Source organism: Haemorhous mexicanus, chromosome 22, assembly GCF_027477595.1.
Source record: "Haemorhous mexicanus isolate bHaeMex1 chromosome 22, bHaeMex1.pri, whole genome shotgun sequence".
Taxonomy (NCBI): domain Eukaryota; kingdom Metazoa; phylum Chordata; class Aves; order Passeriformes; family Fringillidae; genus Haemorhous; species Haemorhous mexicanus.
Window position 1 is genome coordinate 8,061,720 of NC_082362.1, and position 26,409 is coordinate 8,088,128.

The 26,409-nt window shown below is 43.8% G+C and overlaps 2 protein-coding genes and 1 long non-coding RNA gene across 4 annotated transcripts in view; 2 read left to right on the forward strand and 1 right to left on the reverse strand.

Moving 5' to 3' along the window:
• Window positions 1–4: 4 nt before the first annotated feature.
• TTC19 (tetratricopeptide repeat domain 19) lies at window positions 5–3,528 on the forward strand. The gene is made up of 10 exons (XM_059866046.1): window positions 5–228; window positions 296–372; window positions 632–742; window positions 847–885; window positions 1,414–1,470; window positions 1,682–1,743; window positions 1,872–1,966; window positions 2,166–2,320; window positions 2,596–2,758; window positions 3,217–3,528. Exons 1-10 carry the CDS (start codon window positions 39–41, stop codon window positions 3,348–3,350), a joined length of 1,083 nt encoding a protein of 360 aa, XP_059722029.1. The 5' UTR covers window positions 5–38; the 3' UTR covers window positions 3,351–3,528.
• A 1,110-nt stretch (window positions 3,529–4,638) lies between these two features.
• Window positions 4,639–26,409, reverse strand: part of NCOR1 (nuclear receptor corepressor 1) — a 55,710-nt gene continuing 33,939 nt past the window's right edge. Inside the window, exons 19-47 of one of the 2 annotated variants that reach the window (XM_059866045.1) lie at window positions 26,096–26,222; window positions 24,891–25,446; window positions 24,108–24,237; window positions 23,645–23,840; window positions 22,933–23,103; window positions 22,598–22,758; window positions 22,098–22,218; window positions 21,893–21,994; window positions 21,307–21,404; window positions 20,355–20,523; window positions 19,796–19,936; window positions 18,483–18,566; window positions 17,733–17,989; window positions 17,267–17,627; window positions 16,542–16,766; window positions 15,123–15,332; window positions 14,337–14,486; window positions 13,627–13,800; window positions 12,914–13,079; window positions 12,176–12,672; window positions 11,606–11,734; window positions 11,337–11,494; window positions 10,951–11,174; window positions 10,393–10,530; window positions 9,193–9,335; window positions 8,608–8,661; window positions 8,124–8,345; window positions 7,662–7,844; window positions 4,639–7,482 (exon numbers count right to left, since the gene is read on the reverse strand). In XM_059866045.1, coding sequence (XP_059722028.1) covers window positions 7,295–7,482; window positions 7,662–7,844; window positions 8,124–8,345; window positions 8,608–8,661; window positions 9,193–9,335; window positions 10,393–10,530; window positions 10,951–11,174; window positions 11,337–11,494; window positions 11,606–11,734; window positions 12,176–12,672; window positions 12,914–13,079; window positions 13,627–13,800; window positions 14,337–14,486; window positions 15,123–15,332; window positions 16,542–16,766; window positions 17,267–17,627; window positions 17,733–17,989; window positions 18,483–18,566; window positions 19,796–19,936; window positions 20,355–20,523; window positions 21,307–21,404; window positions 21,893–21,994; window positions 22,098–22,218; window positions 22,598–22,758; window positions 22,933–23,103; window positions 23,645–23,840; window positions 24,108–24,237; window positions 24,891–25,446; window positions 26,096–26,222 — 5,535 coding nt within the window. In that variant the 3' untranslated portion in view covers window positions 4,639–7,294. Of the gene's footprint in view, window positions 7,483–7,661; window positions 7,845–8,123; window positions 8,346–8,607; window positions 8,662–9,192; window positions 9,336–10,392; window positions 10,531–10,950; window positions 11,175–11,336; window positions 11,498–11,605; window positions 11,735–12,175; window positions 12,673–12,913; window positions 13,080–13,626; window positions 13,801–14,336; window positions 14,487–15,122; window positions 15,333–16,541; window positions 16,767–17,266; window positions 17,628–17,732; window positions 17,990–18,482; window positions 18,567–19,795; window positions 19,937–20,354; window positions 20,524–21,306; window positions 21,405–21,892; window positions 21,995–22,097; window positions 22,219–22,597; window positions 22,759–22,932; window positions 23,104–23,644; window positions 23,841–24,107; window positions 24,238–24,890; window positions 25,447–26,095; window positions 26,223–26,409 lie in introns of both variants that reach the window. The other variant, XM_059866043.1, reaches the window with a different exon arrangement.
• LOC132337454 (uncharacterized) lies at window positions 8,238–9,515 on the forward strand. The gene is made up of 2 exons (XR_009489182.1): window positions 8,238–8,374; window positions 9,118–9,515. It is a non-coding gene; the product is annotated as an uncharacterized LOC132337454 (long non-coding RNA).

The window sequence follows — 26,409 nt, forward strand, 5'->3', positions numbered from 1 at the left end:
CACGAGCGACGCGCGCGCTCTTAAAGGGACCGCTCGGGATGGCGGCAGTGGCGGTCGCGCTTCCGCGGGCGCTGTCCCGGCTGTGCCACCGGCGCTGCCCCGCCCTGCCCCGGCCCGCCTGGACAGGGGGACACCGGGGACACCGCGGGAACAGCGGCACCGGCACCGCGGGGCGGGCGCGGCCGCGCTGGGCACGGCCGCCCGGAGCTGCGCTGGCCTTCCTGGGAGGTGAGAGGGGCGGCGGGCACGGGCGGCGCGCAGCCGGCACCGGGCACCCACCGCGCTGTCCCCGCAGGGTTCTTCTCCCTGTTCCCGCGGGACGCCGAGGAGGACGGCGAGGAGGCCATCGTCCTGCTGCTGAAGAGAGCCAAGGTGAGGCGCGGGCACTGCCGGCTCTGCGGGCACTGTGCGGGCACTGTGCGGGCACTGTGCGGGCGCTGCCGACTCTGCGGGCACTGTGCGGGCACTGTGCGGGCACTGTGCGGGCTCTGCCGGCTCTGCGGGCACTGTGCGGGCACTGTGCGGGCTCTGCCGGCTCTGCGGGCACTGTGCGGGCACTGTGCGGGCGCTGCCGGCTCTGCGGGCACTGTGCGGGCACTGCCGGCGCTGACCGATCCCGCTGTCCCCGCAGCTCAGCGTCATGAAGGGGGAGCTGGCAGAGGCCGAGCAGCTCCTGCACCAGGCCCTGCGGCAGGCACACCAGCAGGAGAACAGGCAGGCCATCATCTACGCCTACAGCATGGTGAGAGCCGGGCTTGGGGCACAGCGGTGGGAGGGAGAAGGAAAAGCGGCTGAGGCTCGTCCGCGTCGCCTTGGTGGAGCTTGAGCTCTGTTTGTCTTTTCCAGATGGGGAACGTAGCCTACATGCAGGGACAGCTGGACAATGTGAGTAACTCTGGGTTTTCCCAATGAATTTTTAGAGGTTGACATCTTGTGCACGGTCTCAAAGGTGTGGGGTGCTGGCACAAGCTGCAGACACAGAGCTGTGGGGCAGAGATGTCCCAGTGCAAAACAGAATGATCTAACTCAGGGCTGCAGTCCCATGAGCACACCCAGTTAAGAAAGATGCCCTCACAGGTAAATGTTGAGCTCCAACATGGTGTGGAGGGGAAGGAATACTTCTTTCTGTGAAATGCTGCAGTTGAGCACAGCGGTAGCTCCTCCAAAGAGAATCTGGGAAAGCCCTAAGCTCACAGGCAGGTTAAAGGCCTGGCTGCTGCAGCAGTGCTCAAGGAGAAACTGAAAGGAGCCACTGGTTCAGTACCACTGGGCTCTGCACAGCCTTTCACTTCTAACTGCTCTTGGTGTAGTGTAAATGCAACAAATGTGAGCCAGGTCCCTCTGTGTAGCTTGCCTCTGTTTTGTTTTAAATGCCATCATTTCTCAGTATCCTCTTCAAAATTCTTGTTTCAGGCAGAAAAGCTCTACAAAGCAACGATGAGCTATATGCTTGCAGGGGACACAAAGGAGGTATGTTCTGAGACAGGCTCCCAGTGGTGCCCTTCTCTTGACCTTATTTATTGTGCTGTAATGCCTCTTACTGGAAATTGGTAATATTTAATGGATGGCAGCACTGGAGGCAACAAGTTGGGGTTTTGAGGTCTAAACTCTGTGACAAAGTAATATTTGTGTTGGGAAGGTACAAGAAGAGTAACAGTTGCGTTGTGTGTCCTCCTGGCAGGATGACAATGCCGTCCTTGAGGTGTCCCTCAAGCTGGCCAGTATCTACGCTGCTCAGAAACAGTGAGTTCCCAGCTGGAGCTGCCACCTGCCTTCACCTCAGCCTTGCAGTGCTGGTGGGGTGGCCAAGCAGAGGCTCTTCAATGAGGGATCCTTCAGGCACAGAAGGAGCTTCGCTTTGCACTTTGCAGGCACAAATTAGCTGTAGCTGGCTACCAGTTCTGCATCCTGACCTTAGAGGAGAAGATTGCCAAGCAGAAGGACTTGCCTGAGGATGTCTTATCAGGTGGGCAGCCGCAGCCTTGTCTGCCAAAGGCTTCTCATCTTTTCTCCATTTCCCTGTCCTTGATGTTGTTTCTGTATTCCTAAGCACCATCTTCATGTCAATCCATTCTCTTCCCACTGCCTGAGTTTCCTGCTGTGGTAGGATGGGGGTTCATGCTGGATCCTATGGCAGTGATCACCTCACTCCTCTCTGTTTGCAGCTGAAGAAAAGGCCAACACCCAGCTCCTGCTTGGGATGAGCCTGGACTCCTACGGCCGCTACCTCCTGAACATCAACGAGCTCCCAGCAGCACAGAAAATGTATGAGAAGGCTCTGCAGATATCAAATGATGTTCAGGGAGAGACTCATCCACAGGTGATTTGTACAGCAGTAGGGCTCCAGGGAAGGAAAGGCTGATCTGGAGGGAATGAGGCAGCCCTGGAGCAGCTCTGCTGCCATCAGACATCAGCACTACCTGAGGCTGTTTTCCTGCCAGGAAGGACGAGCATGCAAATACAGAAATAACAGGACACTTCCTTACTGAGCACTTCTCTGGGAAATACTGCTTTAACTGGTGTGGCAGGGGATGAATGTGGTGCTTCTGCTGCCCCAGCCTGCTCCACAAGCTTCCATTTTCCCTCCTGGTGCAGAGTGTGGTGCTGCTGAATGACCTGGCCACGGTGCTGGACGCTCAGGGATGCTACGAGGAGGCGCTCGCCTACAGCCGGAGGGCAGCAGAGCTGGCAAGGGACACACAGCACCCCGAGGAGCACATGGTGCTCAACAACCTGGCAGCAATCCTCATGCACAAAGGTCAGTGAATACTTGCTCAGCCTGGCACTGAGCTGGTGCTGACTGCAGAGATCTGGATCTGTGTTGTAGGGCTGAACTACAGTGCTGGTTTGGGGTAGTTAGTTTTAGTTTAAGCAGTAGGTCTGACTTTGAATTGATTTCACAAACTGACCCAAAATGTTGCCAGGGGATCTTGTTTCCCATGTCCTTTGTTTCCAGTAACTTTTCCAAAAGGACAGAAGACTTGCATGAGATTTGTTTCTGTGAGATTTTAATGCTGAAGCAGCACCAGGTCCCACCATCACTGCTGCTCTCCAGCTCTCAGAGTTGGCAACCTGGCAGGATGTTTTCTGAGCCTCCCTAGATCTTGATGTGTTCCAGGCAGTCCTCGTCCTTTGCATGTCATCAGCACCAAGAGGGGGCTCTGAAAATGGCTGATGGAACTGGGTAGCCAAGCCTTTTTTCCCCTCTTGCTACAGAAGATTTCCTGCAAGCAAAACAAGTGTACAAAGAAGCTCTCAAGCAGGCACAGCAGAAAGGAGATGCTGCTTCTGTCCAGCATATCCAGGAGGAACTAGCTGAGCTGGCCAAGAGGAGAAAGGGCTCCAAATAAGTTTGGCCACAGAGTCCAACCTTGAGGTGACTGAAGGCAGCAAGGGTTGCTCAGCACAGGCAGCCTGGGAGCAGCTTGGTGCAATTCTCCAGGGAAACAGCAATGAGGAGTTTCAGGACTGCTTAAGAGGAAGGGCTGCCACTGCCTAACAGCCCAAAATAAAGGTGTGAAATCTTAACTGTGTGGATTTGTGGTGTAGTCTGTGGTTTGACTGACCTACTGTGCTACGTGATTTAATTTTGGCTGCCTAAGTGCAAGTCAGGTCTGGTATTAATACTGTGTTAGAGTCAGTTTGCTACTCCTGCCTGCCCACAGAAGTGTTCATGGCTGTCCTAGAGCAAGTCTTGAAAATGAAGAGGCAGGAATTGTCTCACTCTTTACATGTTGCACAGCACAGCAGGGGCTGTACTTTTATCAGTGCTGCAGTTCAGTGTGTTTGAACTGCAGCAGAGCATCTCCCAGGCTGTACCTGCCCTGCAACAGAGCTGCAGCTCTCTGTCCTGGTCCAACAGCTTGCCTGAAGATCAAATGTATTTCTTCATTTAGCATCCAAAGATAGAACTTGTCCTCTCAGAGGAGGGGTGAGGCTGTTAGCACAGAGCTGCTGTCAGAAAGAAAACACTTGGCTGCAGTGGAGAGCACATGGAGTGCTAGAGTTGTCTTCTCTCTTGGATAGGTCAGTGCTTGAATGCTGAGGCTTCCTGTTGGAAAAGATGCTGGGTACAAACCCAGCTTTGTCAGCTACGTGCCTTCATGGGAATCAAGTATGAACAGCTGCTTTAGACAACAGAATTTCTCAGTTCTGCCCTGCCAGGAAGCCTGATGTTAAAGAAAGAGGAGAATTAAGCCAGAGATCACCAAATCCATATTTAGTTAAGATAGTAGAACTAATTCTGTCACTATTTTAACCTCTCAGTTGTCAGAACTGCAGCTGGTTGGTACAACCCTCAATGTAATTACATCATTATTAATTTACTTACAGTAGCTGCTTCATCTCTCAACTCTGAGCTAAGAGGAGGAGGCACACAGGTTTTCTAGAGCAGAAGTTCATTGATGCTGGAAAACTTCAGTCACATACAGAGCTTTGTTCTCAGCAAGCTAGGAAATAAAAATAGGGCTGTACTGACAGGCTCTGGCACATTAGAGCCAACCTTCCCTCAAGTGCTGGGTTTGGGGTTTGAAGCAGCAGAGCTTGGAGGGCAGCAGTGTCACCTGGAACCCTACAGCACCCTGGGAGCAGGGTCTTGCCTGATGCTGCAAAACAAAAGGGAGACACAGGAAAAGCAAGTGGAGAACTGATCCCCTTTATTGATTGGTCTGAATCCAGAAGTCACTGTCTAGTGAAGACATTGTGTGGAAATTATGATGCATGGGTTTTTCAAGTCTTAAATGATTTCATATCAGAATCACGAACCATATCAAGATGAAAGCATTGTGAAAGCGCTGATCAGAAATCAGGTAAAAATTTGTAGTAAACTACACTTTGTAAACATGACTTACAAACACCTTCCTGTTTGAAACAGGGCAGATGTAATTCCATACTTGAAGATTACTGGAATTGTGGTAAACCCTAACTTAGGCTCTGGAGAGGTTTTTACACTGGAGAAGTTAAAACTCGGATAACAAACAAAAAAAAGCAGCAACATTTTATGTGCAAATGCCACTCAAACTGTATCTTAGGAGATTGTGACTATCCTACTTTGGATATCTTGCTGCTGCTGCAGCAGTAACATGAAGTTTTGCAATGAACATGCTATACTTACTGTACAGGTAGCAAAGACATTTGTCTGTACATGCCTCTTTCACATTGTATTTGTTACACTAAGAAAGTGAGAACAAGTGAGTTTAAGAATGGAACTTAACTCTCCACTCCAAATTTAAATCTACAAAAAGGGCAGATCGACTCGTTTTCCAGTATATGTTGCTGTGGGAACCAAAAAAGAAAGTTAAAATAAGAGCACAGGTCTACAAACAGGATGAAAACTTCACTGCTTCAAGCCAGAAGGGTAAAGGAGGGGAGGATGAGAGAAATCTTTCTCAGAGAAAGACTGCGAGGAGATTTAAGACTGCCAAGGGATCTACTGTGATACAGTATTTAAAAAAAGTAGCAAAATAGTTCTGTATTTTCAACAGTGTCAAGTTTCCAAACGAGTTCCTTTGGAATTTTGTTTCCCACACTTGGGGCAAAAAGGCTTTCCTTAAAGGACTGAAAAGAAATTTGCTATTGATAAATAGTTCTGTGCTTCTTCCTGTTTGTAAGTGGACCAAGACAGTCCATGGGCTGAGAGCTCACACGACTCGAGGTTACACACTGCATTACACCTTCCATACAACGCATCACAAATACAGCAAAACCCAAAATATTTCTCACTGGAAATAACTCCAAGGCAAAGACCCTGTTGATCAATGAGATGCAAAAGCAGTTTGGAATCTGACAGACCACACCACCCCCCAGCTCAGTGCTATCTGTGAATCAGTCCTTCCACCCCGGAAGATGTGAATTCACTTCCTGAGGTCAGTGCAGCATAAAATGAAGATGCTTTTGGAGATGGATGTCAGGACAGCCTGTGCCATCACTGCCCAGATGGATGGATGTGTACATGAGCTACAAGCACACCATAGCAAGCATTGATAGATGAACAATTAAGGAGACTCTCCTAGTACCATATACAATTTAAAAATAAAAATCACCCTAACAAGTATTGCACACTTCAGGAGTTAAGCCAAGCATTTGTAAGGACTTCCACCAAAAGCTTGCTTAGAGGGACAGGGACTGGGACGCAGACTTCAAAATAATTATTACATAAAGACTTTAAAATCAGATTGGAAGAAGGAAAAAAAAAATCACAGTACCTATTTCAAACTGGTTGTAACAGAAGCCAAGTAGTTGACAAGTGTGTTGCTCAATTATTCTATAAAAGCACTTTGTTTTATTTCAACTTGGGATGTGGAGCTTTTTCTTCTTAAAGGATTTATCAACCCACCCAGAGCCTCTGTTCAGAAAAGCCATTTGCTGTGGTTAAATATGACAGTAAAATTTAGTAGCCTGTTTTGACTGCATACAATGCAGAAACAGAGAACACTAAGAATAGGCTTTTAGGGCACAGTTAAAATTCCCAGTGTGCATAACAGTGAGGTATGCCTCCAGAAGCTGTTCTTTTTTTGTTTCTTTAACCTTTTAAAAATGAACCATAACATACCCATGCAATAATATTTCTGCAGTGTTGCTAAATAAAACCAACTGCACCAAAAATTTACAATGTGGCAGAATTTCAAATTCCAAAGAAATATATCATCTTATTCCAGCGAACTGGAGTTATGTTAATGTACAGAATTCACTAAGGGGTCAGTCTTAAAAATCAACATTTTCACAAGAGCTTGAACACCACTGAGAAAGTGTGTCTAGGGAAAAAAAAAATTATATAAAAGCACAATGCCTGCAGGAAGTGGCACGGCATTAAATGGGCAATGATGGTTGGGAGGTTTGGGTTCTGGTTAGGTCAGGCTGAGAGGGAGGCTAGGGTTATGAAGAGTATTCTACACTGGAGAAAATGCTTAAAAAAAATTACAAAATGACCCCCAAAGTTTAGGCAATGATTTGAACATAAGTACACCAGATACTATAGCAAGGGAAAAAACACTGCAAAAAGTACTCTCTATTTACAGAAGAATGATTTAAAAGACATTATGGTTTTCTTTACAAATAGATGTAGAGCAGGAATAGTCCACATTTTTAAAAACTCTTTACATATTTATCTTTAGTAAGTCAACCTTCTCGACCACATGCTCCAACACACAGCCTGTGCAGAAGGCATTTCACGGACTCTCCAGCAATTCTTCATTGTGTGGCCCTTGCTCTCTTGGAAAGTCTCTGTGGGCACAAGTCAAAAATAGATTTCTTTTTTTGACCCGCAAATTAAAAAAAAAAAAAAAATCTGCATAGTTCAGTCATCACTGTCAGACAGAGTCTCATATTGTGCTGAAAGCAGTGGTGCAGGCTCTCGCTCCCAGATCCTGTTCTGTGGGTGAGTGGTTGCTTGGCTCATGGACGGGGGGGCACAGGCGATGGAGGTCGGGGGGGTGCTGCTCAGCATCCTCATGGTCAGAGGGTTGTATGGAAACTGGGTGGAACCTGCACCAAAAGGCAAAAACATGAGCTGTTCTGAGAGATCTGTGTTGGCCTGGGTTCTGACAATTAGCAGAAAATCCACTGCAGAAAGCCCCCACGTGCTGGGAGTTTCTGGCCAATATCCAGCATTACAGTGCAACATCTGGGACTGCAAACAAATTTGAGAGAAGCCCCTTGCTCACCTGTTGATGAAGGCCTGTCTTCCCAGGCCCACACTGGAGTCTGTCTGTGGTAGTCCCCTTCTGAATGTACAGATGAGACAGAAGAAGGTCTTTCAGTTCCCAAATATCCCTGCCCAGGAATTGGAGACTTTGACTTCCTACTGTTTGACTTGCCAATGAGTTTCTGCTTGCTGACTGCCCCACCTGGCAACAGAAGGGACAGATTTCACCAACCACATTTTAGCCTCTGTGTGTTTGTTTCTAGAAATTATCAGGCAGCGCTGAGAAGCTTTAGGTATCCCATACACCCTGTTCTCCTTTCCCTGTTCCATCAGTCTTGCTGGAAAAGCCAGGACAATAAATGCAAACACCACCTCTGCCAATTACAGAGGAAAGACAGTGATTTTCAGTGATACCATGTTATTCAAACCCTTGATTTATTTATGTTCTTTAAGGCCCTGGGATATTTGGGAGCTGCAATACCTGAATTTGGAGATGGATTGGCTTCTTCCCTCCGTGTCTCGTTAGTCGCCGGTACCGCGGCGCCGGAGCTGCCCGGAGCCACGGCGAGAGGCTGGGACATGACAACCCCGTGCTCCTCACTCTTGTCATCAAAGTTCCCCATCAGTGCTTTCCTGATAATGTCTTCCAGACCCAGATTACTGGCAGGATCTGCAAAGGAGTGACCCCTAGAACTGACTGCACCTGAGAGAGAAGAGAAAACACAGGGAAAGGTGGGAAGGGAGGCAAAAAGTGTATCTTGGAGAAATTACAAAGGGGTGTGGGGAAAGATTTGGTCATTTTGCTTTTCCTTATGGTGCAGGAAATAAGTTTTCATGTAGGATATTAGCTTTTAAATTTGCAGCATTTTCCTCTTTTACTGGACTCCCCAAAGAGTATAAATTTAAGATTTAAAGACATTACATTTTTCTGGAACATATGTTGTTTCTTTTATTGAAGAACTTACCTGAGGTAGTGACTGCTGGCAAATTGAATATTTCAGTCCCTGGCTGAGCAGTTGCTGCAATTAAAACACAAGATTCCACTGAATTTTTCAAAACTGATGATCACTAAGTGATCAGCAGTAGCCCTACTGCACAAAAAAAAGCAAAAATATAGTTCTAGTATCATATTCCACAATGTCAGTGTTCATTACTAGAATTATATTCAAATGCTGTTAAAAACACATAATCATAAGGGCCAAGAAAACACAAACTATTTAGTTTCAAGACACCTTTCCAAATAGGAAAAGGTGTAGTATTGATATAAAGCAAATTACAGACAGTTAGTTAATGTCAGATTTTAACAACTCTCTCATTACTTATGTGGTTTTCACCTCTTAAGTGTCAAAATGATTTGACAGTCCTACATACAACAGTATATAAAAAACCTAACCTTCTAGTTCTATGGTCATAAATTATTTATGTGTTTTATATTAACAGATTTATATTAATTTGTATTATTTGATCATATTTAGGTCAGGACATCTGCAGGTGGAAGTCACATGAAGCTTAAGCTGGAAAAATTGAGTGAAAAGGCAAGTCCTGCATACCCATGTCAGAGTCACCTCCACCAGATGAGTTCAGCTTTCGAAATATCTCCTGTTTCTTGGATTTTACCATTGGTGAAGTGTTCTCAAGTTTGGTGAAAAACGAAGGCAGGTAACTGATACTGCCTGGAGAGCGAGAGTCAGTCCTGCCAAGACCAACATGTGTCAAAGAGACAGAACTTGTAAATGCACATTTAAATCTTCCCAAAAGCAGTCAGGCAGAAACCACCAACAGTCATATGAACACTGGGGGGGGCTCAATAATAACTGAGTTTGCTTAAACAGCAGCAATCTGACAAATAAACTTGAATTAAAAAACCAAACAACTCGTACGTAAATTAAAAAATAATCTAAAAATGAAGTAAAAAATAATCTAGATTTCTTAGCTCAAGATCCTTACATTTCTAAAAAGTGCAATATCCCCTGCCATGTTCTTGGACATCCCTTTGCATCTGCCTAACATCCATCATGGACTGTGACAGCCCTGCAGCAACTGCAGAGTGGAAAACCCCAAGAAAATTAGAACCAGTTTCACCAGGATGAGGTTAAATAAGTACTTTGGGTGCTCTTCCTTCCTCAGCAGGGCACAACAGGAGCACCCACTCCAGTGTGCATCTCCCACACGTTTGCAGACACCAGCACTGCCAGGGAGCCCGTGAAGGTGCTGTGCAGTTTGGTGGTGCAGATCTGACAGACTGGGACAGGGCTGCCCCATCCATGGACACCCCACTTCCCTCCTCCTGGAACCTCCTTAGCTTAGTGATATTTCAAGTGATTAACTGCTCCAGCACCATGAGTGCTGGAAGCCTGAGTTCCTCCACCAGCACAGTATCCAGGAATCCAACCAGGCAGGAGAAGAGTGAATAATTTAATAAAAACTGTGACCTTTGTCAAAACTCACTTCAGTTTTACAGAACTGGCAACCACGAAGAGTTTCACTCTAACATTCTCTCAGCTGTGACACAGAACATTCTGCTTGCACCAAGAAACTTAAGACAGAGCACCAACATGTGACCTTTCCCTCAGCCTTCCCAAAGCACCTCCCAAATTGCAAGTTTTGGATGTTAGTGCAGAAGGATTGACAGTGATTAACAATTTGCCTGTGGCACCAGAGGAAGGACAGTTGAACTGCTCTTTAATAAAGCCACAGTTTGCAGCACAAAGATTCGGAATTATGTTTTTAAAAGTCAGTTTTACACCTACCTCTGTTCAGTAGGCTCAGTTCTTTGGGAAAGCAAAAGAACATTTTCCTGTTTCTCATGTACAACCGGGACCTGAGGTGGCGAGATTGGCTCGTAGGGCTCTGAGGGGACGTGACTCCTCTCTGGAGATTTTCCAGGCCTACATCCACAATTCAGAGACAGATAATTACTCTCAATGCATGTACAGCAGCAGTTAATGTAATTTTACAGTTCCTACATAACTGCTTACATGTAGTTATATGTTACATGCTTTAGTAAGCTTGGTGATCTTAAAAAGATGACAATGCATTGTCCATAACAACTCTGGTAAGTTTTAAGTTATTACATGTTTTCAGCCCTCTAAAGACTGGAAATTAAGAGAAGTAGCAAAGGGAAAGCAGTTATAAGTTAAGTTATGGAGCCAAGCAATTGATAAAAGAGCAGCAGACAGACTTTGCGTAAAAATAAGACTGAAAGGTGCCTTTACTTCCAATCTCCACCAAGATTACTGCACTATTTTATATCAATATCATATCTGGGCATCAATTAAACTTAGGGTTAGACTGAATCCCTGCATTACCTTCCCCTGGCCTTGTCAGAGAGGTTCTCAGGGGACACTCTGGCCCCTGGCCGCTGGTGGTGCACGGGCTGTGGCTGCGCCTCGGGGCTGTAGCGGCTCGAGGTCTTTGCCCGGCCAGAAACAGGTGTTGGAGCAGGGCTGGAATTCTGGAATGTAGTGGTGGGAGGCTGCAAAGAGGCCTGAGAAGCTGCTTGGTTTCTAGCAAAGTCTTGTGTGATAATTTGCTGGATGTCACCAAAAGAAATAGAAAAGAGATCTTGGTCAGACATTGGCCACAGTGTAGGTACTCATGAATTAGACAAGCCTGATGGCAACAAATGAGGTTACAAATTGAGATACAATATTTTGTAATACTCTCAAATAAAAGCCACAATTATAAAACCTACACAGATGTGATCGGCAAGGGTGATGAGCCGATGGGTCCTGGGCACGTGTGCCATCCCCTCTGCCTGGGAAGAGGGAGGTGGAGGTTGCTGGGGTGAGGGGGGCTCCTGTTGTGTCCTGTAGCGGTGAATGGGGCCCTCGTACGGCCTGTTGGGGTCAGCTGCTTGGAACAGAAAAGGTCACTCCGTTAAGCTTCAAGGTTTGAAACTTCTGTGCTTACAAATCTAAAAAAGGTGACTGTGAGAATATTTCCACATGCAGATGAACTTACTCTCTGCCTGGCTTGGTTTGGGTGTCTCTTGTTGATAGGGCTGTAGCTTCTCTTGAGCAGGTACAGGTGAATTTGCAGGGCTGATCACCTCAATGGCATCTCCAGGAGCTTCATACCGGTGTGAGGACACTGAATATCAAGCAAAGGTTGTGGAATAAAATGTAAATATGACAGAAAATTTTTGTTGCCTATACTTAGCAACACCAGTGCTTCCAGTAAAATGGCACCAGTGAATGAAAGTCAAAACACTGTTGCCTTCTCATGATAACCATGGTGATACAAATTCTTCCAAGAAACAGTGTTCTAACATAAACCAAGTAATTTTCAGTTTCCTGACTTCTGAAAAGGTTACTCTTATGATCCTGCATTCATGCTGTAGCATGGAATCTGAATAAAGCAAACAACTCTGATTTTGCAAGAGTAACTATATGGAAAAACTGTATTTGTTTATCAAGTGCTTCTGCTTTACAGAGCTGAATATTTTATCATTAAACATCTGAATCATTTCACATCATTTCCCTAAGGGCTAAGACAGACAGCAAAGAAGTAGAGAGTTACTAAGATACGTACAACTACTGGAAGAATCTGAACTTTGAGAGCCCCTATCTCGAGCATCCTTGTCTGAAGCAATCTGGCGAGTGATGATCACATCTATGAAGTTAGCAGCAGTAATTGTGGTCTTTCCTCGAGTTCTCAGCTCTTCCTCGTACCTGGATTTAGGAGGAGGTCCTTTCTCTTTACCAGCCTCTGAATAGACTACTGATGAAGTCTGTCCCTGGGACTTGCCACCAGAGTAATTGGCAGATGTATAGGGGCACTGCACAGGCCTCTTTTCTACCTCCAGGGTCTTCTGCTCCATCTGCTGCTGGTCAGTCACCACAGCTGACCTGCGGCCCATGTTCTCTTCTATCCTGGTTCCTTCGTGCTTGTTCTCCTTTGCTTTGGCAACTTCCATCTGAGGAGCAGAGGCTGCAGCATCCACAAGTGCTGCCAGGGCATCAGCAGCAGTGTTGTAACGGGAAGCTGGCAAGCCTTGAGTGATAGAGGGAGCTCCAGGGGTGAGCTGCCTGTGGGCAAATATTGAATAGCCTCAATTACATCACATGGAAAGAACTAGAGCCACAAACACAACAAAGCAAAGCTTTTCTGACACTAATTTCTACCCAAAATGCACTGATGAAAATGCTCTGATATATCCAATAATCCACTATATTTCTTATAGTGAAATATCCTTAACCCTAAATGCACTTTTTAATCAGCTGAAATATTAGAACAGATATCTGTGCCACATTAACTTCTAAAACATACATGATACGTAGCTGAGCAGCAGGATCCAAAGGTGTGATTACACTTGTCCCATTGGTTCCTTGGAATATACTTGGCCTTTGCTGCAGAATATTTTCCTGGCTTCTGACAGAGGGGGATGGGGACCGAACGTATCCGTGACTGCCGGGTCTGCCAGGCTGCTCTGCACCTGCAGGACAGAGTGGAGGGGAAGAAACCAAAATAAATGATTGCTCTTACAACAGTGTAACACTGTAATCAATGCTGCCTCCTCCACATCCCTTCCCAGTTGCCTCCACTACTCTGGATACTCTTGTAACAATGCAGGACTATGTATCAATGCTTCCTCCTCCACAACCCTTCCCAGCTGTCTCCACCGCTCTGGATACTCTTATAACAATGCAGGTCTGTGAAACAATGCTGCTCCTCTACATCCCTTCCCAGCTGTCTCCATCACTCTGGATGTGATAGTATGTATTAAAGATTTCAACTTGTTCACAATGCTCTAAATTATATGCAAGCTGTGGCAGTGACAACTAGGATTCACTCCTCTTTAGGTGCTACATTGCTTTGAGAGAAAGTTGCAGAAGCTGCAAGTATGACCTGCTGGGCAACAGGAACCTGCCTGAAGTGCAGAGTAAAAGCAAACTGTAAATGGTGTTTGCTAACAGTGACTGCATAAAATGAGCAGTTACAGTGCACAAGACAAGTGATCCAAGTGTGTCCATTGCCCTCACCTGGTCGGAGATAAAGTTCAGCAGGGACTGAGGTGATTCTCTCCCTCTCTCGTTCTCGTTCTCTTTCCCGCTCTCGTTCACGTTCCCTCTCCCTTTCCCGTTCCTTCTCCCGTTCCCTTTCCCGTTCCCTTTCAGCATTAGCAGCTGCAGAAGCTGCCAAGTGTGTGGGGTGTCCTGGAAGGTCCACAAGGTAAATGGAAGGAGCAAAAAGATTTACTTAAGTGAAGCATGGCAATGTAAACACCTGCCTGTATATTTTGCCATACACTTGCAGCAAAATTTCCCAAATACATTTTAATTCCACTCAAGACTATTCACTTATCTAGGAAGACAAAAGCTTAACATACAGTGACAGTGGAAGGCTCAAAAGCCTTTTACTAAAGTGGTTGCTATACAGTTAGAAACAACACAGCTTCTAGACCCAAAATTCTACCCTTCAACACATGTAAAATGGGGTTAGTGAATTATAATCAAATTACTACTAATAAAGACCTGACAGAATGAGGCAAATTCAGAATTTGACAGTGCTTCTACTGTAACTACACAGGATATCATCAAAACCCCTTTGCTATCCAAGTGAGAGGTGCATGCAAAAAGCATCTCCTGAGAAAACAGCAAAAGATGGCATTAATGAAAGCTGAAATAAAGATGGTCAATTCTCTCAGCATGTCAGACAATTAAAGCCTTCACCAAGCCATGAGAGCTCTTACCTGGTGATAGAGAAGCAGGGTTGTAAGGCCTGGGAGGGAAGGTAAGCTGGGTGCCAGGGATATATGTGATTCTCTCCATGGGTGGGGTGCTGGTTCCTCCAGGATGAGGCACTAAGATAGTGGGGGCCATATTGTTCAGGTCAATGATTCCTGTCAGGAGATGACACATGTGAGAATGGCCACTCCAGGACATGGTCTACACAGTCAGCAATGAATGTTTGGTGGAGAAAATAAAAGAATAAGGCAAGTGTAGAGCTATATTCCAGCTGGTTATACTCTCTTAAATCTGGCAATGAGCAATTTAGGAACATACAAAGTCAGAATTTGCATTTGTAGCACTCCCTTCAATTGCCCTTTGGGGAAATGCACTTCAATTCTATTAAAAAATCCCATCTTTTAGAAATTTTGGGTATTACCCAAAAAATAAAACAATCAGTATTGTTATCACAAACATTACACTTCTGGCTGTTGCTTTTATATTCTTTTTGAAGAAGTTATCATTTTGATATAATTCTCTTTTCTGAAGTTGATGAATGAATTTAAACAAGTAGAAAACAACCTGGCTCTTGAACACCAGTGACTCTCAGAAACTTCTCCTTAAAAATATTGATTATAGAGGTGGTTTTCTTTTCCACAAAAGGCAGTTTCCAAATGAGCTGTCAGACATCCAAGATCACTACAGGATGAACACATTTATACACACAGCCTTGTATGAGCGCATTCAAACCACAGCTGGCTCAGCCAAACACACTTTTAAAAAGGTTATAGAAAGAGAGGCAGGCCCACCTCGTGCTCCTGCATAAGGGAGTGCCAAAGTTTGCTCCCTGGGGGACAATCCCCTGGTGACATCGGGCCGGAGGTTGACTTGCATCTGCTGGGAGGTGATGTAGTCGTTGAGGATGGTCTGGCGCGTGTTCTCCATGGCGTACAGCTGGTACTGGCTGGGGTACCCCGGCGTGGGGGACAGCTGCCTTTGGAACAGGTAAGCAGCAGCAGCTGAGGGTGGAAGGAGGGAAAAGGAGCCATTTAGGAAGCAGGATGATGCTGGGTTAAATAAAACGTTCAGGTGTTGTCATGGACATATTTTATGAAAAATCCTTTTGCTAGGATTTTGCTTTTCTCCTGAGAAGCTGAGAAGTCTCAGAAAGGAAATGGAAACAATAATTATCTGCTGCTGTGGAATGCAGAAGGTGCATCTGTGATTGGTCTCGTGTGGTTGTTTTTAATTAATGGCCAATCAAAGTCCAGCTGTCTCAGACTTTCTGGTCAGTCACAAGATTTTATTATCATTCCTTTTCTTTCCTTGCTAGCCTTCTGATGAAATCCTTTCTTCTATTCTTTAAGTATAGTTTTAATATATCATTTTCTTTTAATATAATATATATCATAAAATAATAAATCAGCCTTCTGAAACATGGAGTCAAGATTCTCATCTCTTCCCTCATCCTGGGACCCCTGTGAACACCACCACAAGGTGTTCGTAAAGCTTCAATGACAGATGCTGTCAAGTCTCTGTAGTTGGTGGCAAATGAGTGAAAATAGCATTTTAATACTGGTGTTTTATTGAATTTCTGCACTGCATGCACACTGAAAGAGCTAAACGATCCTGATTGGAGAGATGACTTTAACAGAACTATAAATCCTGAAGTCCTGAAAATATAAAAGGCTGAAATACCTAAAGAACTTAGAAAATACCTCACAGAAGTAAACTGAGGGACAGGTTAAAAGGAAGTCACTGTATTTAATATCACCTGATAATCCTTCAGTGAAAATAATCAGTCTTGAACAGAGGACTTATATAGAATATATGTCTATATATAAGTATATAGAATTACACTTTTATTCTCTAGGCTCTTCCACATCCTTCTCTGCAAAGCTTTCCTGAGGGCTCTTAATACATTCCATGAATCCTTTTCTATAAATACTGTGAACTGTTTAACAAAACAGAAGCAAATTTCAGGCAGCTCTGAAGGCAAGTTACAGCATTATACAATACTAATTTACTAAGTGTCTTGGTTAGATATTAAACTGATATCAAACTATAGCAATAAATATATATAGCCTTTATATATAACCTTAAAACCTTAAATATAACCTTATAACTGATAAATGGCCACTGATAACTGCCTTATAAAGGTATCCTTTCTGTGCATCACAGATCACAGTATTTCTAAAACTAAAAAAAGCCAACACAAATGTATTTACCAGGATCCAGAGCCCTGTGAAATGGCATAGCAGGATCTAAATGGGGAGGGAGGTGACCCCTGTAGACTTCAGGAGTTGCTCCTCTGTGGTGAGGGTCAAAAGGACTGTGAGCCACTACGGGATCAACCCCTGGGACTGGGGATTTTGCTGGCACACTCTCTCTCTGTGTTGGAGTGAGTGTGTTCTTCCTTTCATGATTTGCTGACTTCCCAGAGGATACTCCAGCTAAAAGCAATGAAAAACCCAAGTTAATAAAATGCCTATTTCTCTATTGAAAATTTCACTGTAAAAATACACTGGTTCCCAAGGAACATTTTCAATGACTGCAATACAACAAAGCACAGAGAATATTTTATATCACAAAACACTTCTGCTGAAAGAACTGTACTTTAAGATTATTTACACTTCACTAAAACATCTTCCTCATCTAGACATTTCAAAATCAGGAATAGGTTCTGTCCTTAAAACATTATCCTTGCAGGTATCACTTTCAATGTGATCCATAATCAAATGCAAATTGAGACTGAATTGCATTTCTATTTCCCTCTTCTATTATGGCATATTTTAATTTTCTTATTTCAATAACAGCTTACAGCTTTCTAAAATTCATTCTAGCCAACTTCCAAATTGAGACAAGCCACTAGAATAAAATAAAGAAGAATGAAGTACATAAAAAATTCAAATAACAAAACTTGTTTGTCTTACTGTGGACAGGAATGACATACCCTCACTAACTCTATTCATCATAGGTGAACTCCTGGACATTGGACTCTGATAGTTCACAGGTGTCCTCCGAGCATTTGTATCATCATAAATCCCAGGGCTCAGCTGTGATTTGGGAGTTTCATGAAGGGTTGACCTGAGAACAGAGGGACCAGAGCTGACTACGGACGTGTGACGGGACCGCACGGCATCCCCGGTCTTCACATCTTCGTATTTTCCTCGCTCCACCACCTTCACGTTTTCTGGCACCATTTCCAGCTGAGGCATTCCCCGGGGCAGCTTGCTTGGTCCAGTGATTAAAGATTTTACATTGTGTTTGATGGCAGACTGGCCAGAGCTGCTTTCATATTTTATGGGTGTGCCCTGAAGAGGAGGAAAAGTCCAGGTTAAAGTCATGTTGTGGAAAAAACTCGCACAGCCTGAGCTGATTGACTCCTGTGTGAGTGTAACAGTGCCTTCTGTATCTACCTGAGATATGGAGCCTTCTATGATTGGCCTGCTTGTCTGCACCATTTCAGGAGTCTTGCGACTCTCTTGGCTTAAGAGGTCCTGCCTGGGGATCTCATGGATGGAGCGACCCATCTCCTTAATGGTGGTGACCCCATCGTAGGGTTTGCCCTTGGTGATGGCTCCTTCAAATGTCCTGATGGGAGGTGACTCTCTCTTGATCTGCTTGGGGTACTTCAAACCTTCTTCAAAACTTTCAGCTGTTGCTCTTGGTGTGCCTTTTATAGAAAGAAAGGGTCACATGACTGGTATTAATAGCTGCTAAGTCTCCTTTTTCATAAGCAGAATAACTAATTAGATATAACAGTGAAACTTTGGTTTGCTGTAGTCTGTGGTAAGGTACTCAAAGTCTAAAAACATCATCACAAAAATAATATTGAAAAATATGTGACAGAAAACCTCCCGTGTTATTTCGGATGCTGAAACAAAAGAAAGAAATGCATCTGCACAGTTGTTAGCCTTCATTAAAGTGCTAATTCACAAATATTCATATTAGAAAGTCTATTTTCCAATAATAAATAAAATCTATCTTTACAGACTAGCTTTGAGCACAGCATATCAAAAAGCTGCTGATTTGTGCTCTGAAAACTTTTCATAAAACAAGTTCCACCTTTAACACAGCTCTCACAGTTAATAAGAACTTTAAGGTTCAGAAATCCAGATTTTTGAGGCTTAATTAACACTCCCCTTTCTTAGCCTGCAATACCTCACCTTGCATTATGGAGCCAGACAAGACTGTTCTCTCCTTTAGTTCAGCGTGTGGGCTACCCCGAGGCAGCGCTCGGCAGATTAAACCTAAAATTAAAATGAAAGTCATTTAGGGAATTAAACAAGTGCTAAAAAAAATCCAACCTCCAAACCAGCAAACCCCCTCCTTCTCACACCTGAGAGATGGTATCTGCACCCTGGCAGTGCCCAGAGGGCCAAGCCTCAGTATGCCAGGCATTGCAGCAACATGTTATAAACACCTCCTGCCCTAAAAAAAATAATCTTTCAGTTCAAGTATTTGTGCTATTGCATAGTTGCAAGTTTTAACATATTTAGAAAACAGGAGGTGTTTTTTATAATTAAGCTTAACCTTTGTTTCAAAAGCAGTCACTGCTTTTCTCACACTCCACTTTCCTTGCCTAGAAAGAAAGGTGTTCATGGTGGGAAGTGGAACCAAGAAAAAAAAATCCAAAATATGTCTCAGCATGCTCCAAATTATCAAAGTTCATACTGAAACACTAGGGAAGAGATGAATTTACTGTGCCTACAGTAAGAATCTAAACAAAGTGCTCAAAACACTCATAATTTTTCACAGTTTGAAGACAGAAAATATGTCACTGATGAGACAAAGCAGTACCAGAGCAGCAACTTAGAGGCAACACTGAATTTCTGTGTGCAGCCTACAAACCTCACATTCACCCTGTTCCATCTGATGGACATGTCCACAAAATAGTCTCCAAGGGCTACCCAAAAACGGGACAAAATGCTTTTAAGGAGCCAGGCTCCATGGCTGAGGCAGGAAACATTTTCTTGCATTTGTATTTTTACAAAACAATCAGAAAAGTTATATAATGACCTGCCTTGGCCTCTGCAGGTTTTGTTTGATTACAGTTTACTAAAACACCACAGCACTGGGGATGCCCTGAAGCAGGATCCTGCAGTTCAAAGAGGTTTTCTGCAGGAATGCAAAAGGTCAGGGCAGTGTGATACCAATATTTAACTTATAGGTGTGGCAGAGGCTGTGCTGGTGTGACCCAGTGTTTGAGCTCCGCAGGACACTGGGACTGTGGAGAGCCAGGGACATCTGTTAGATGTGCTGAGAGCAGGAAATGTCACCTCCAGTAGCAGCAACTGTGGTAAAACAGAAAACTGGGATCTACTCCAGTCCTGTTTCCAACTTCAGTGTTATTGCATGGATTTGGTCATTAGTGTGATTTAAATCTAACTTCTCTGTTAGTCTGCACCCTAAAAAAAACTCTAAATACTTTTACATCAATGGTTAAAAGATAAAACACCTTGCAAGCAGCTGTTTTTACCTTCCAGTGGTGCAGACCCTGGAGACTCCCTTAGTGACATCCCCTGCTTTATATTTCCTTCCATTGTGTCATAGGTTCTCTTTAAACCAATTTCATGAGCAGTTCTGGGACTCCTTGTTCCTTCACGGACATTTTTAATAGCTGGCAAAATGTACAAGAGTGTGGCCAGGAAATGTGGCAACAAAAAAGGACACATGAATATTACATTAATGAGACCACAGGCCATTAATATTTAAACAATACAACTTCAATATAATATTGTAACATTAAATATCAATCTTAAAAAGATACTTTATATTTGTCCAAAAGTTACTTGTTAAGTTACTCATTTATCAATATTTTAACTGAAGTTTAAAGTTACATGATACATTTATTTTTATTTTAATACAGGTCATTTTAAACCTGGTTATTTACCCTTTCACAATACAATTCAATAAATGGCAAAGAAATAGCTGAACTATATTTTTAACATACATCTGCTCTGGAAGCAGAAACACTTCAGCTATGGGTTATCAAAGCAGAACCTGACTTTGATCAGGTAGAATACACAAATACTCACCATCATAAGACAGAATATGCCCACTTTTGCCTTCATAAATGACATGGCCCTTGGCTGAGGCCTCCTCCCTGCACTTCTCTGGGCTGCTGTCCTCGGTGGCCAGGCGGGTGATGGTTCCCTTCAGCAGCGCGTCGGCGGCGATGCCGGGCTGGGCCAGAGCTGGGGTACCCTGTGAGCAAACCCAGCACAGCAATCAGTTCACAGCCTCTGAGTCTTTAGGGAACAGGCAGGAGTGAAGGGCAAATACAACAAAACCAAAAGAACTTTTTAGGGCTAGAAAACCAACTAATGTATCAAGTATGGCTTAAACTTCTGCCTCTATTATAGACACTTAACCTAAATATGAGTGAGATTATTTCTGCTACCTTGTTAAACAATATTACCAGAGTATTTCACAACCTGGAACATTTAACCTATAAATACCATTTGGGGGGAAGATAACATATACTACATGGTGCCATTAGGTTTTATTTCTGTCCAAAGCAATGAAACCTCCCCTTCTCATCTCAAAGCAGAATTAAGGCAATTGTTCTCTGTACAAAGGGATGTCAAACCAACCAAAATAATAGCATTTAAAATGGCAGGACAAAAGGCCTGAATTTCCCTTCTTGGATTTAAATTAAATCTGCACAAGACTGGTTACACTTGGTTTGAATATTTGAACTCAGATGTAATGCAATTTTCAGGAAAGTTGCCCTCAGTTATGTTTACCAAAGGCTCTGGTGTTACTTAAAAGGCTTGAAAACACATATATATGAAGATGAAATCATGGTAATGCTGACTTCAGCAATAGTGGGGTTTGAACATCTGATTGACTGAAAGTTCTTTTCCCAAGGCAGTTCCTACAGTGATAATAATTTACTTTTTCAGACATGCAAATACATTCACAATGATAGTCTGAAGATGAAGATCTGTTTTGCTACAGCCTTCCCAGCAGTGAAAGGTAAAATACCTGAGTTATGGAGCCTCTCAAAGAAGGAATGGTCTCAACTGAAACTTTATTGGTTGGAGTTCCTCGTGTTATACTCCCCTCCTGTATTGTTGTGGTACCTGATTTGAAATAAAGATATCCTGATATATAAGAGAATAAAAAAAATCCACTCCATTTGAAATAATTAAAAATTCTATTGAGAACTGTTAGTATACATTAAAATACAGGGGAAATTAACAGGGGAAATTAACAGCTGGCATATGAGGTAGTTTGGCTACTTCCTCTTTTAACATAGCCTTTTACAGACTGTAAGTATTTTATAGCATTAACTCACAGCAGTTAATTTATTTTGTTTTGATGGATTTGCTGTAGTGAGCAGCTTTATTTTGAAATTGGCACGGCTCATAACAAATATTTTTAAGTGATCCATGCAGACAGGAGGAGCCAGACACAAATACACATGCCTTGGAAAACAGGGAACAAATTAATCTGTAATCTTATGACACTTATATAATCATAGAATACTTTAAAAAAACATTCAGAAGTTAATTCTCTTGGTTTTCTCAGGCTCTGACAAGAGTTTTTTAATCTGTGTGATTTTCTTTACCTCGTACCACACTTTCATGTTGTGCCCTGACCAGGAGTCCCTCAGGTTGGGAATTCTGGCTTCTGGGTGAGAATTCTTCTTGTTTGATATAGGGCAGAGAAGCTATTGAGGAGAAGAAAGAGAAAAAGGTTGAGGTTTTTTAATTTCCTCTAATTATGGATCATTAAATAGTCTGTATAAAACATGTCAGCTTTTCTTTCCTTACCAGATTTGGCTGACTCTTGCTGCCTTGGCAGCCCAAGGGATATAGAACCCACTGATGGCTTTGCAGTTTCTTGGGCATAGGAAGCTTGACTGTGGGATGTTAAATAAGTGCCAGGTGTTCCCTGAAACAACAAATAGATGTTAATTCTTGTTTCTGGAATGAGGACTCACATCTCTCTCTAAAAGAGAATGCTAAAACTATTGTGATCCCATCTGGAAATGCTACAGTGCCCCACTGCCATGTCCCAAAGCACAGAGCAGCAGGAGTGGAGTGCTACTGGTAGTCTGGAGATGCAGGTCACCTAAACTGGATGTCCATGTCCTTATTGTGAGTAAATGTTCAATTTCTAAAGCTCCTTTGGACTTTTAGAATGATATGTACAGGTAGGTCTTAAGGGTTAATGCTGTGACTCCTCCATAACCGAGTACAAGAAGTTGAAGATTGGAGAAAGGGCAAAAAAAATTGACATAAGACAGATTTTCAAATAATAATTCTCTTACTTGTGAGATCGAGCCTCCCATGATGAAGGAAGGTTTTTCTGATGGCACACTAGTTTTGGAGGATGGAATGAGAGGTGGTGGTGGTCTGGTGGGTCTGGTTGTGGGCAGGCGAACTCCTTCAGGAATATTGGTTATCACCTGGTGAGGGGCTGGCTGGAGAACTTGAGGAGAAAAATTGTACATTAAACACTGCAGTGTGAACAGAAACAGCACAGTACAGCCTCGTTGGGCTAGAAAAACAGTGAGCACCTATTCACATGCACACACAGAAAATAATCTTTCTTCTATTAACTCCCAAAGTGCTTAGAGAATAATTTGATGCTCCAAATCTTTACCTGGAGGGACACTGTAGCGAGCTGCATTCATCTCAGGCTGGGGAGAAGCTTTATTGACTTCTCTTGGAGATAACCTGTAGGGTGATGCTGACCTTGTGGCTGGATTTTGCACTTGTGCTTCCTGTTCTATTCTCTTGACCTCAGCATAAGGCATATAGGCCACTGGTTTTCCTGGGAGGGTTGAAGTAATCAGAAAGAGAAGAACCCCGAGTTAAAAATTGGAGTCAAAAGGTCCAATTCACAGCACAATTTTAAAGAAGGGACTGCTCCAATGCCAGGCACACCCACCAGGTACAAACAGTGCAATTAAAAAGAAGTATTAATGTGTTCCCCCAAACTTTTGTGCCCTATTTCAGAGCTCATGTCCATGCATGAGTCAAGATGAATGCTTTACTGCATGGAGTACACACTCCCACCTACACCTTAAGCTTCTGGAAAGGCCTCCCCTAGAACAGAATCATCTGCTCTTCTCACCCCAATGCTCCATCCATCTCTGTAGGAACAACTCATTTTTGGGTTTGACCCAAGTGGAACCAGTTTTCTGCCTTTATATAAAGGGGCTACAAGGCAGCTCTTCAACAGTAAATGCAGCAGAGGGGGCAGGTCCTTTCCAGCAAGTTCATTATCAGTTCCTTATCACACTAAACTGTCACTCTCCAATGAGGCAGCAGTGTGACACACAGACACAAGGCACAGCTGAGGGAACACCAACCTTCCCACTCCACACTGGGGCTCTTGGAGGTGCCACAGGGGCTCACAGCACTCCGATATTCCATGTCCAGCTGCTCCTGGCGCTGCCGCTGCTCCTCCAGCAGCGCTGACTCGTGCATGGCCTTGATGTGCCTCTGGTAGAGAGCATAACCACTGACTGGGGTGCCCACGGGGACAGAGCAGGGGCTGCAGGAAACCTGGGGACAGCAAGGGGACAATGCCAGGGACACCCTCACAGGCACTTCCTGGAGGAGCTGTGGAGCTCAGCTACCTCCTGCAGTCTGGATGTTTCAAAAGGTTCACACCTGGTTTTAAGCTACTTGGTTGTACTTAACCTACTTTCCCTCTGAAAAATACAGTAATAAAGCAAACCATATTTTTCTTCACTTGTTTAACAATTTTTTTCCTGACTAGATATAGGGGTAACAAACACTCCTTCAAAGAGCACTGAAAACTGCCCATACCATAGGTGGGATGACAGCAGCTCGGTGGTGAAGCTGTTGCAGGTCCATCTGCCCTTGCTTTATCGTGGATGATACCAGGATTGACCCAGTGGGATTTAACAGTGAGGGCTTTGACTCTCTGCTGAAGATACTGGAAAAAGAGATAGAAGGAAAAAATATCACCAAAAGGAACAAGATTATACATCTTTTATCAAGCTGGACAGAGAGCTGGCAAGTCAGAACCACGTTGTGTTTTGTCCCACAGCATATATGGCAGAAGAGGCAACAGATGTTGCTATATTTTCATAATACACAGAAATACCAAAATATGAGCTCAGAATCTCCCACATGGGAAATTTATGTGTGCAGTACTTACATCAATGCAACCTTCTTTGTAGAGAGTGCTTTGGAAAAACACAAAGGATAGGAAGGACTACATGTATTTAGTCCACAGAAAATTAACAGTAGTCTACAACAAAATTATTTCACATGGAGGGCTAAAACATTAGTGGAAAGATGATGTTTGAAGAGGCAAGGGAGTGCACAAACACCATCACCTGCACTCTTCCAAAGCCCACATGCACTCCATGACACTGGATACTTTTGACATTTAAACATCTATCCCTGGCACTGTGTGTATATTAAACCACTGAGAGGGAGGGGGCCACTGTTCCAGTGCCACACTGGGGTGACACAGGAACTGCATCAACAGAACACTGAAATCCCTTCAAATACCCTCAGTGGTGTCAGCGACTCCCAAAAGAGAAACAGCTCCAGAGACTGTCCATTCCAAGGCCTACTCACCCCTGTCTGTCAGGTTCTCCATCAACTTCCTCATCAGCACTGCAGGTGGCACTGGAGTCATTATCTGAATGGGATTCTGGTCTGGCTGCAGGAACTTGCTGGGACAGGCTGTAGTCCATTTCCTCTGGTTCTGACTTTTCCTTGGGTTTCTCCATCTCTCTCTCTTTGGTATCACTCTCTATTTTTACTTGAATATTCTCTGGTAGCCTCATTTCAGTCTCTACAGGTTCTACTTTGGTATGAACTGGAAGAGTAATCACAGGCTTAGCTTCAGCTGAATGGCTTCTACTGTCCACCTCCATAGGCTCCTCAGCCTCAGTGTTTATTTCTTCCTTGACCTGTGGCTCAGGGTTCTGAGTTTCAGCTGTTGTTACACTTTGGGCTGGTAAGGAGGGAGATGTGCTGGTTGCAGGTTTAATGGCAGATTCCTGCTCTGCTGGGGCCTCAGTGGTTACTTTTGGAGCAGCAGGCTCAGATGGAGTTTCTTCAGTTGGTTTGGCAGGTTCTGCTGGAGTTGGAGATGGAGCACTTTCTGTATCAGAACTATTTTCAGCACCTGGGGAAAAAAATGCTTCACCATGAAGGTTCAATCAATAAAATCTGATAAACTGGGTGCAATAAGGATCCATCAATCTTAACCATCCATCTGCAACAACAATTTTGTCTTATTACAGAGATGGACAATTGGCTGAATTACAGAAACACTGCAAGGAAAAAATACCAACTACTCAAACCCCAACACTTAGTCATCTTCTCTCATTCATTATGAATTCTATTGCCTTCTGCTCCACAAAAGACCAGCCAAGATTGACTGATGTTGAGTGTCTATAAATAAGCAGTTGCAACCAACAAATATATATTAAAAAACCACACACACAAAAAAAATACCACTTGAATTTGCTTGTCTGAAGCTTTACTGAGACTACCAACTACCAAAGGTTACATTTATTCAATTCAACTTGTATCAGCACTCCAGATGACAGCATAATCAAAGCATCTCAAAATACTAAGCAGCAAACATCTTTAGGCTGCTAAATTTTAAAAATGCTGCATCCCCTTGAGTGAGTTCAAACTGCTGGAACTCAACTGAAAGAGCATTTGAACAACAGCACCATGAAGTGGAACACAGCTTTTTGAGCATATGATTAGCACAAACCATCGGCTCCTTTCTGTGCACACACCAGTGTCCTTCCCAGGAAAGTTACCTTCACTGTCTTCTGGGTTCTCTTCTTCATTAGATGCTTCAATGTCTTCATCCTCCTGAGCTGACACAGTGGAAGCCACGCTCTCACACTGGGACACATCTCGCTCCTCTCGCGGCCTTCGCGAAGACTGAGGAAGACACAGCATTGACAATGTACTGAAAATTCACCATTCTGCCTTTTACCACATTCCCATTTACCAATCTGAGGTTGAAATGAAGGACAGAGACTCTCTATTTAGCACAGTCATTCACAAAGGGACACTTTTCCAACTTCAGCCCAACTTCTGCTGCTCCTGACCAAAACCAAGTTTGGGA

Excerpts from the sequence above, each read along its gene's own strand:
- TTC19 (XM_059866046.1), top strand. The coding sequence starts at position 39 with ATGGCGGCAGTGGCGGTCGCGCTTCCGCGGGCGCTGTCCCGGCTGTGC. Across the intron at positions 229-295 it reads TGCGCTGGCCTTCCTGGGAG|GGTTCTTCTCCCTGTTCCCG; the intron begins GTGAGAGGGGCG and ends CTGTCCCCGCAG. Across the intron at positions 2,321-2,595 it reads AGGGAGAGACTCATCCACAG|AGTGTGGTGCTGCTGAATGA; the intron begins GTGATTTGTACA and ends CTCCTGGTGCAG.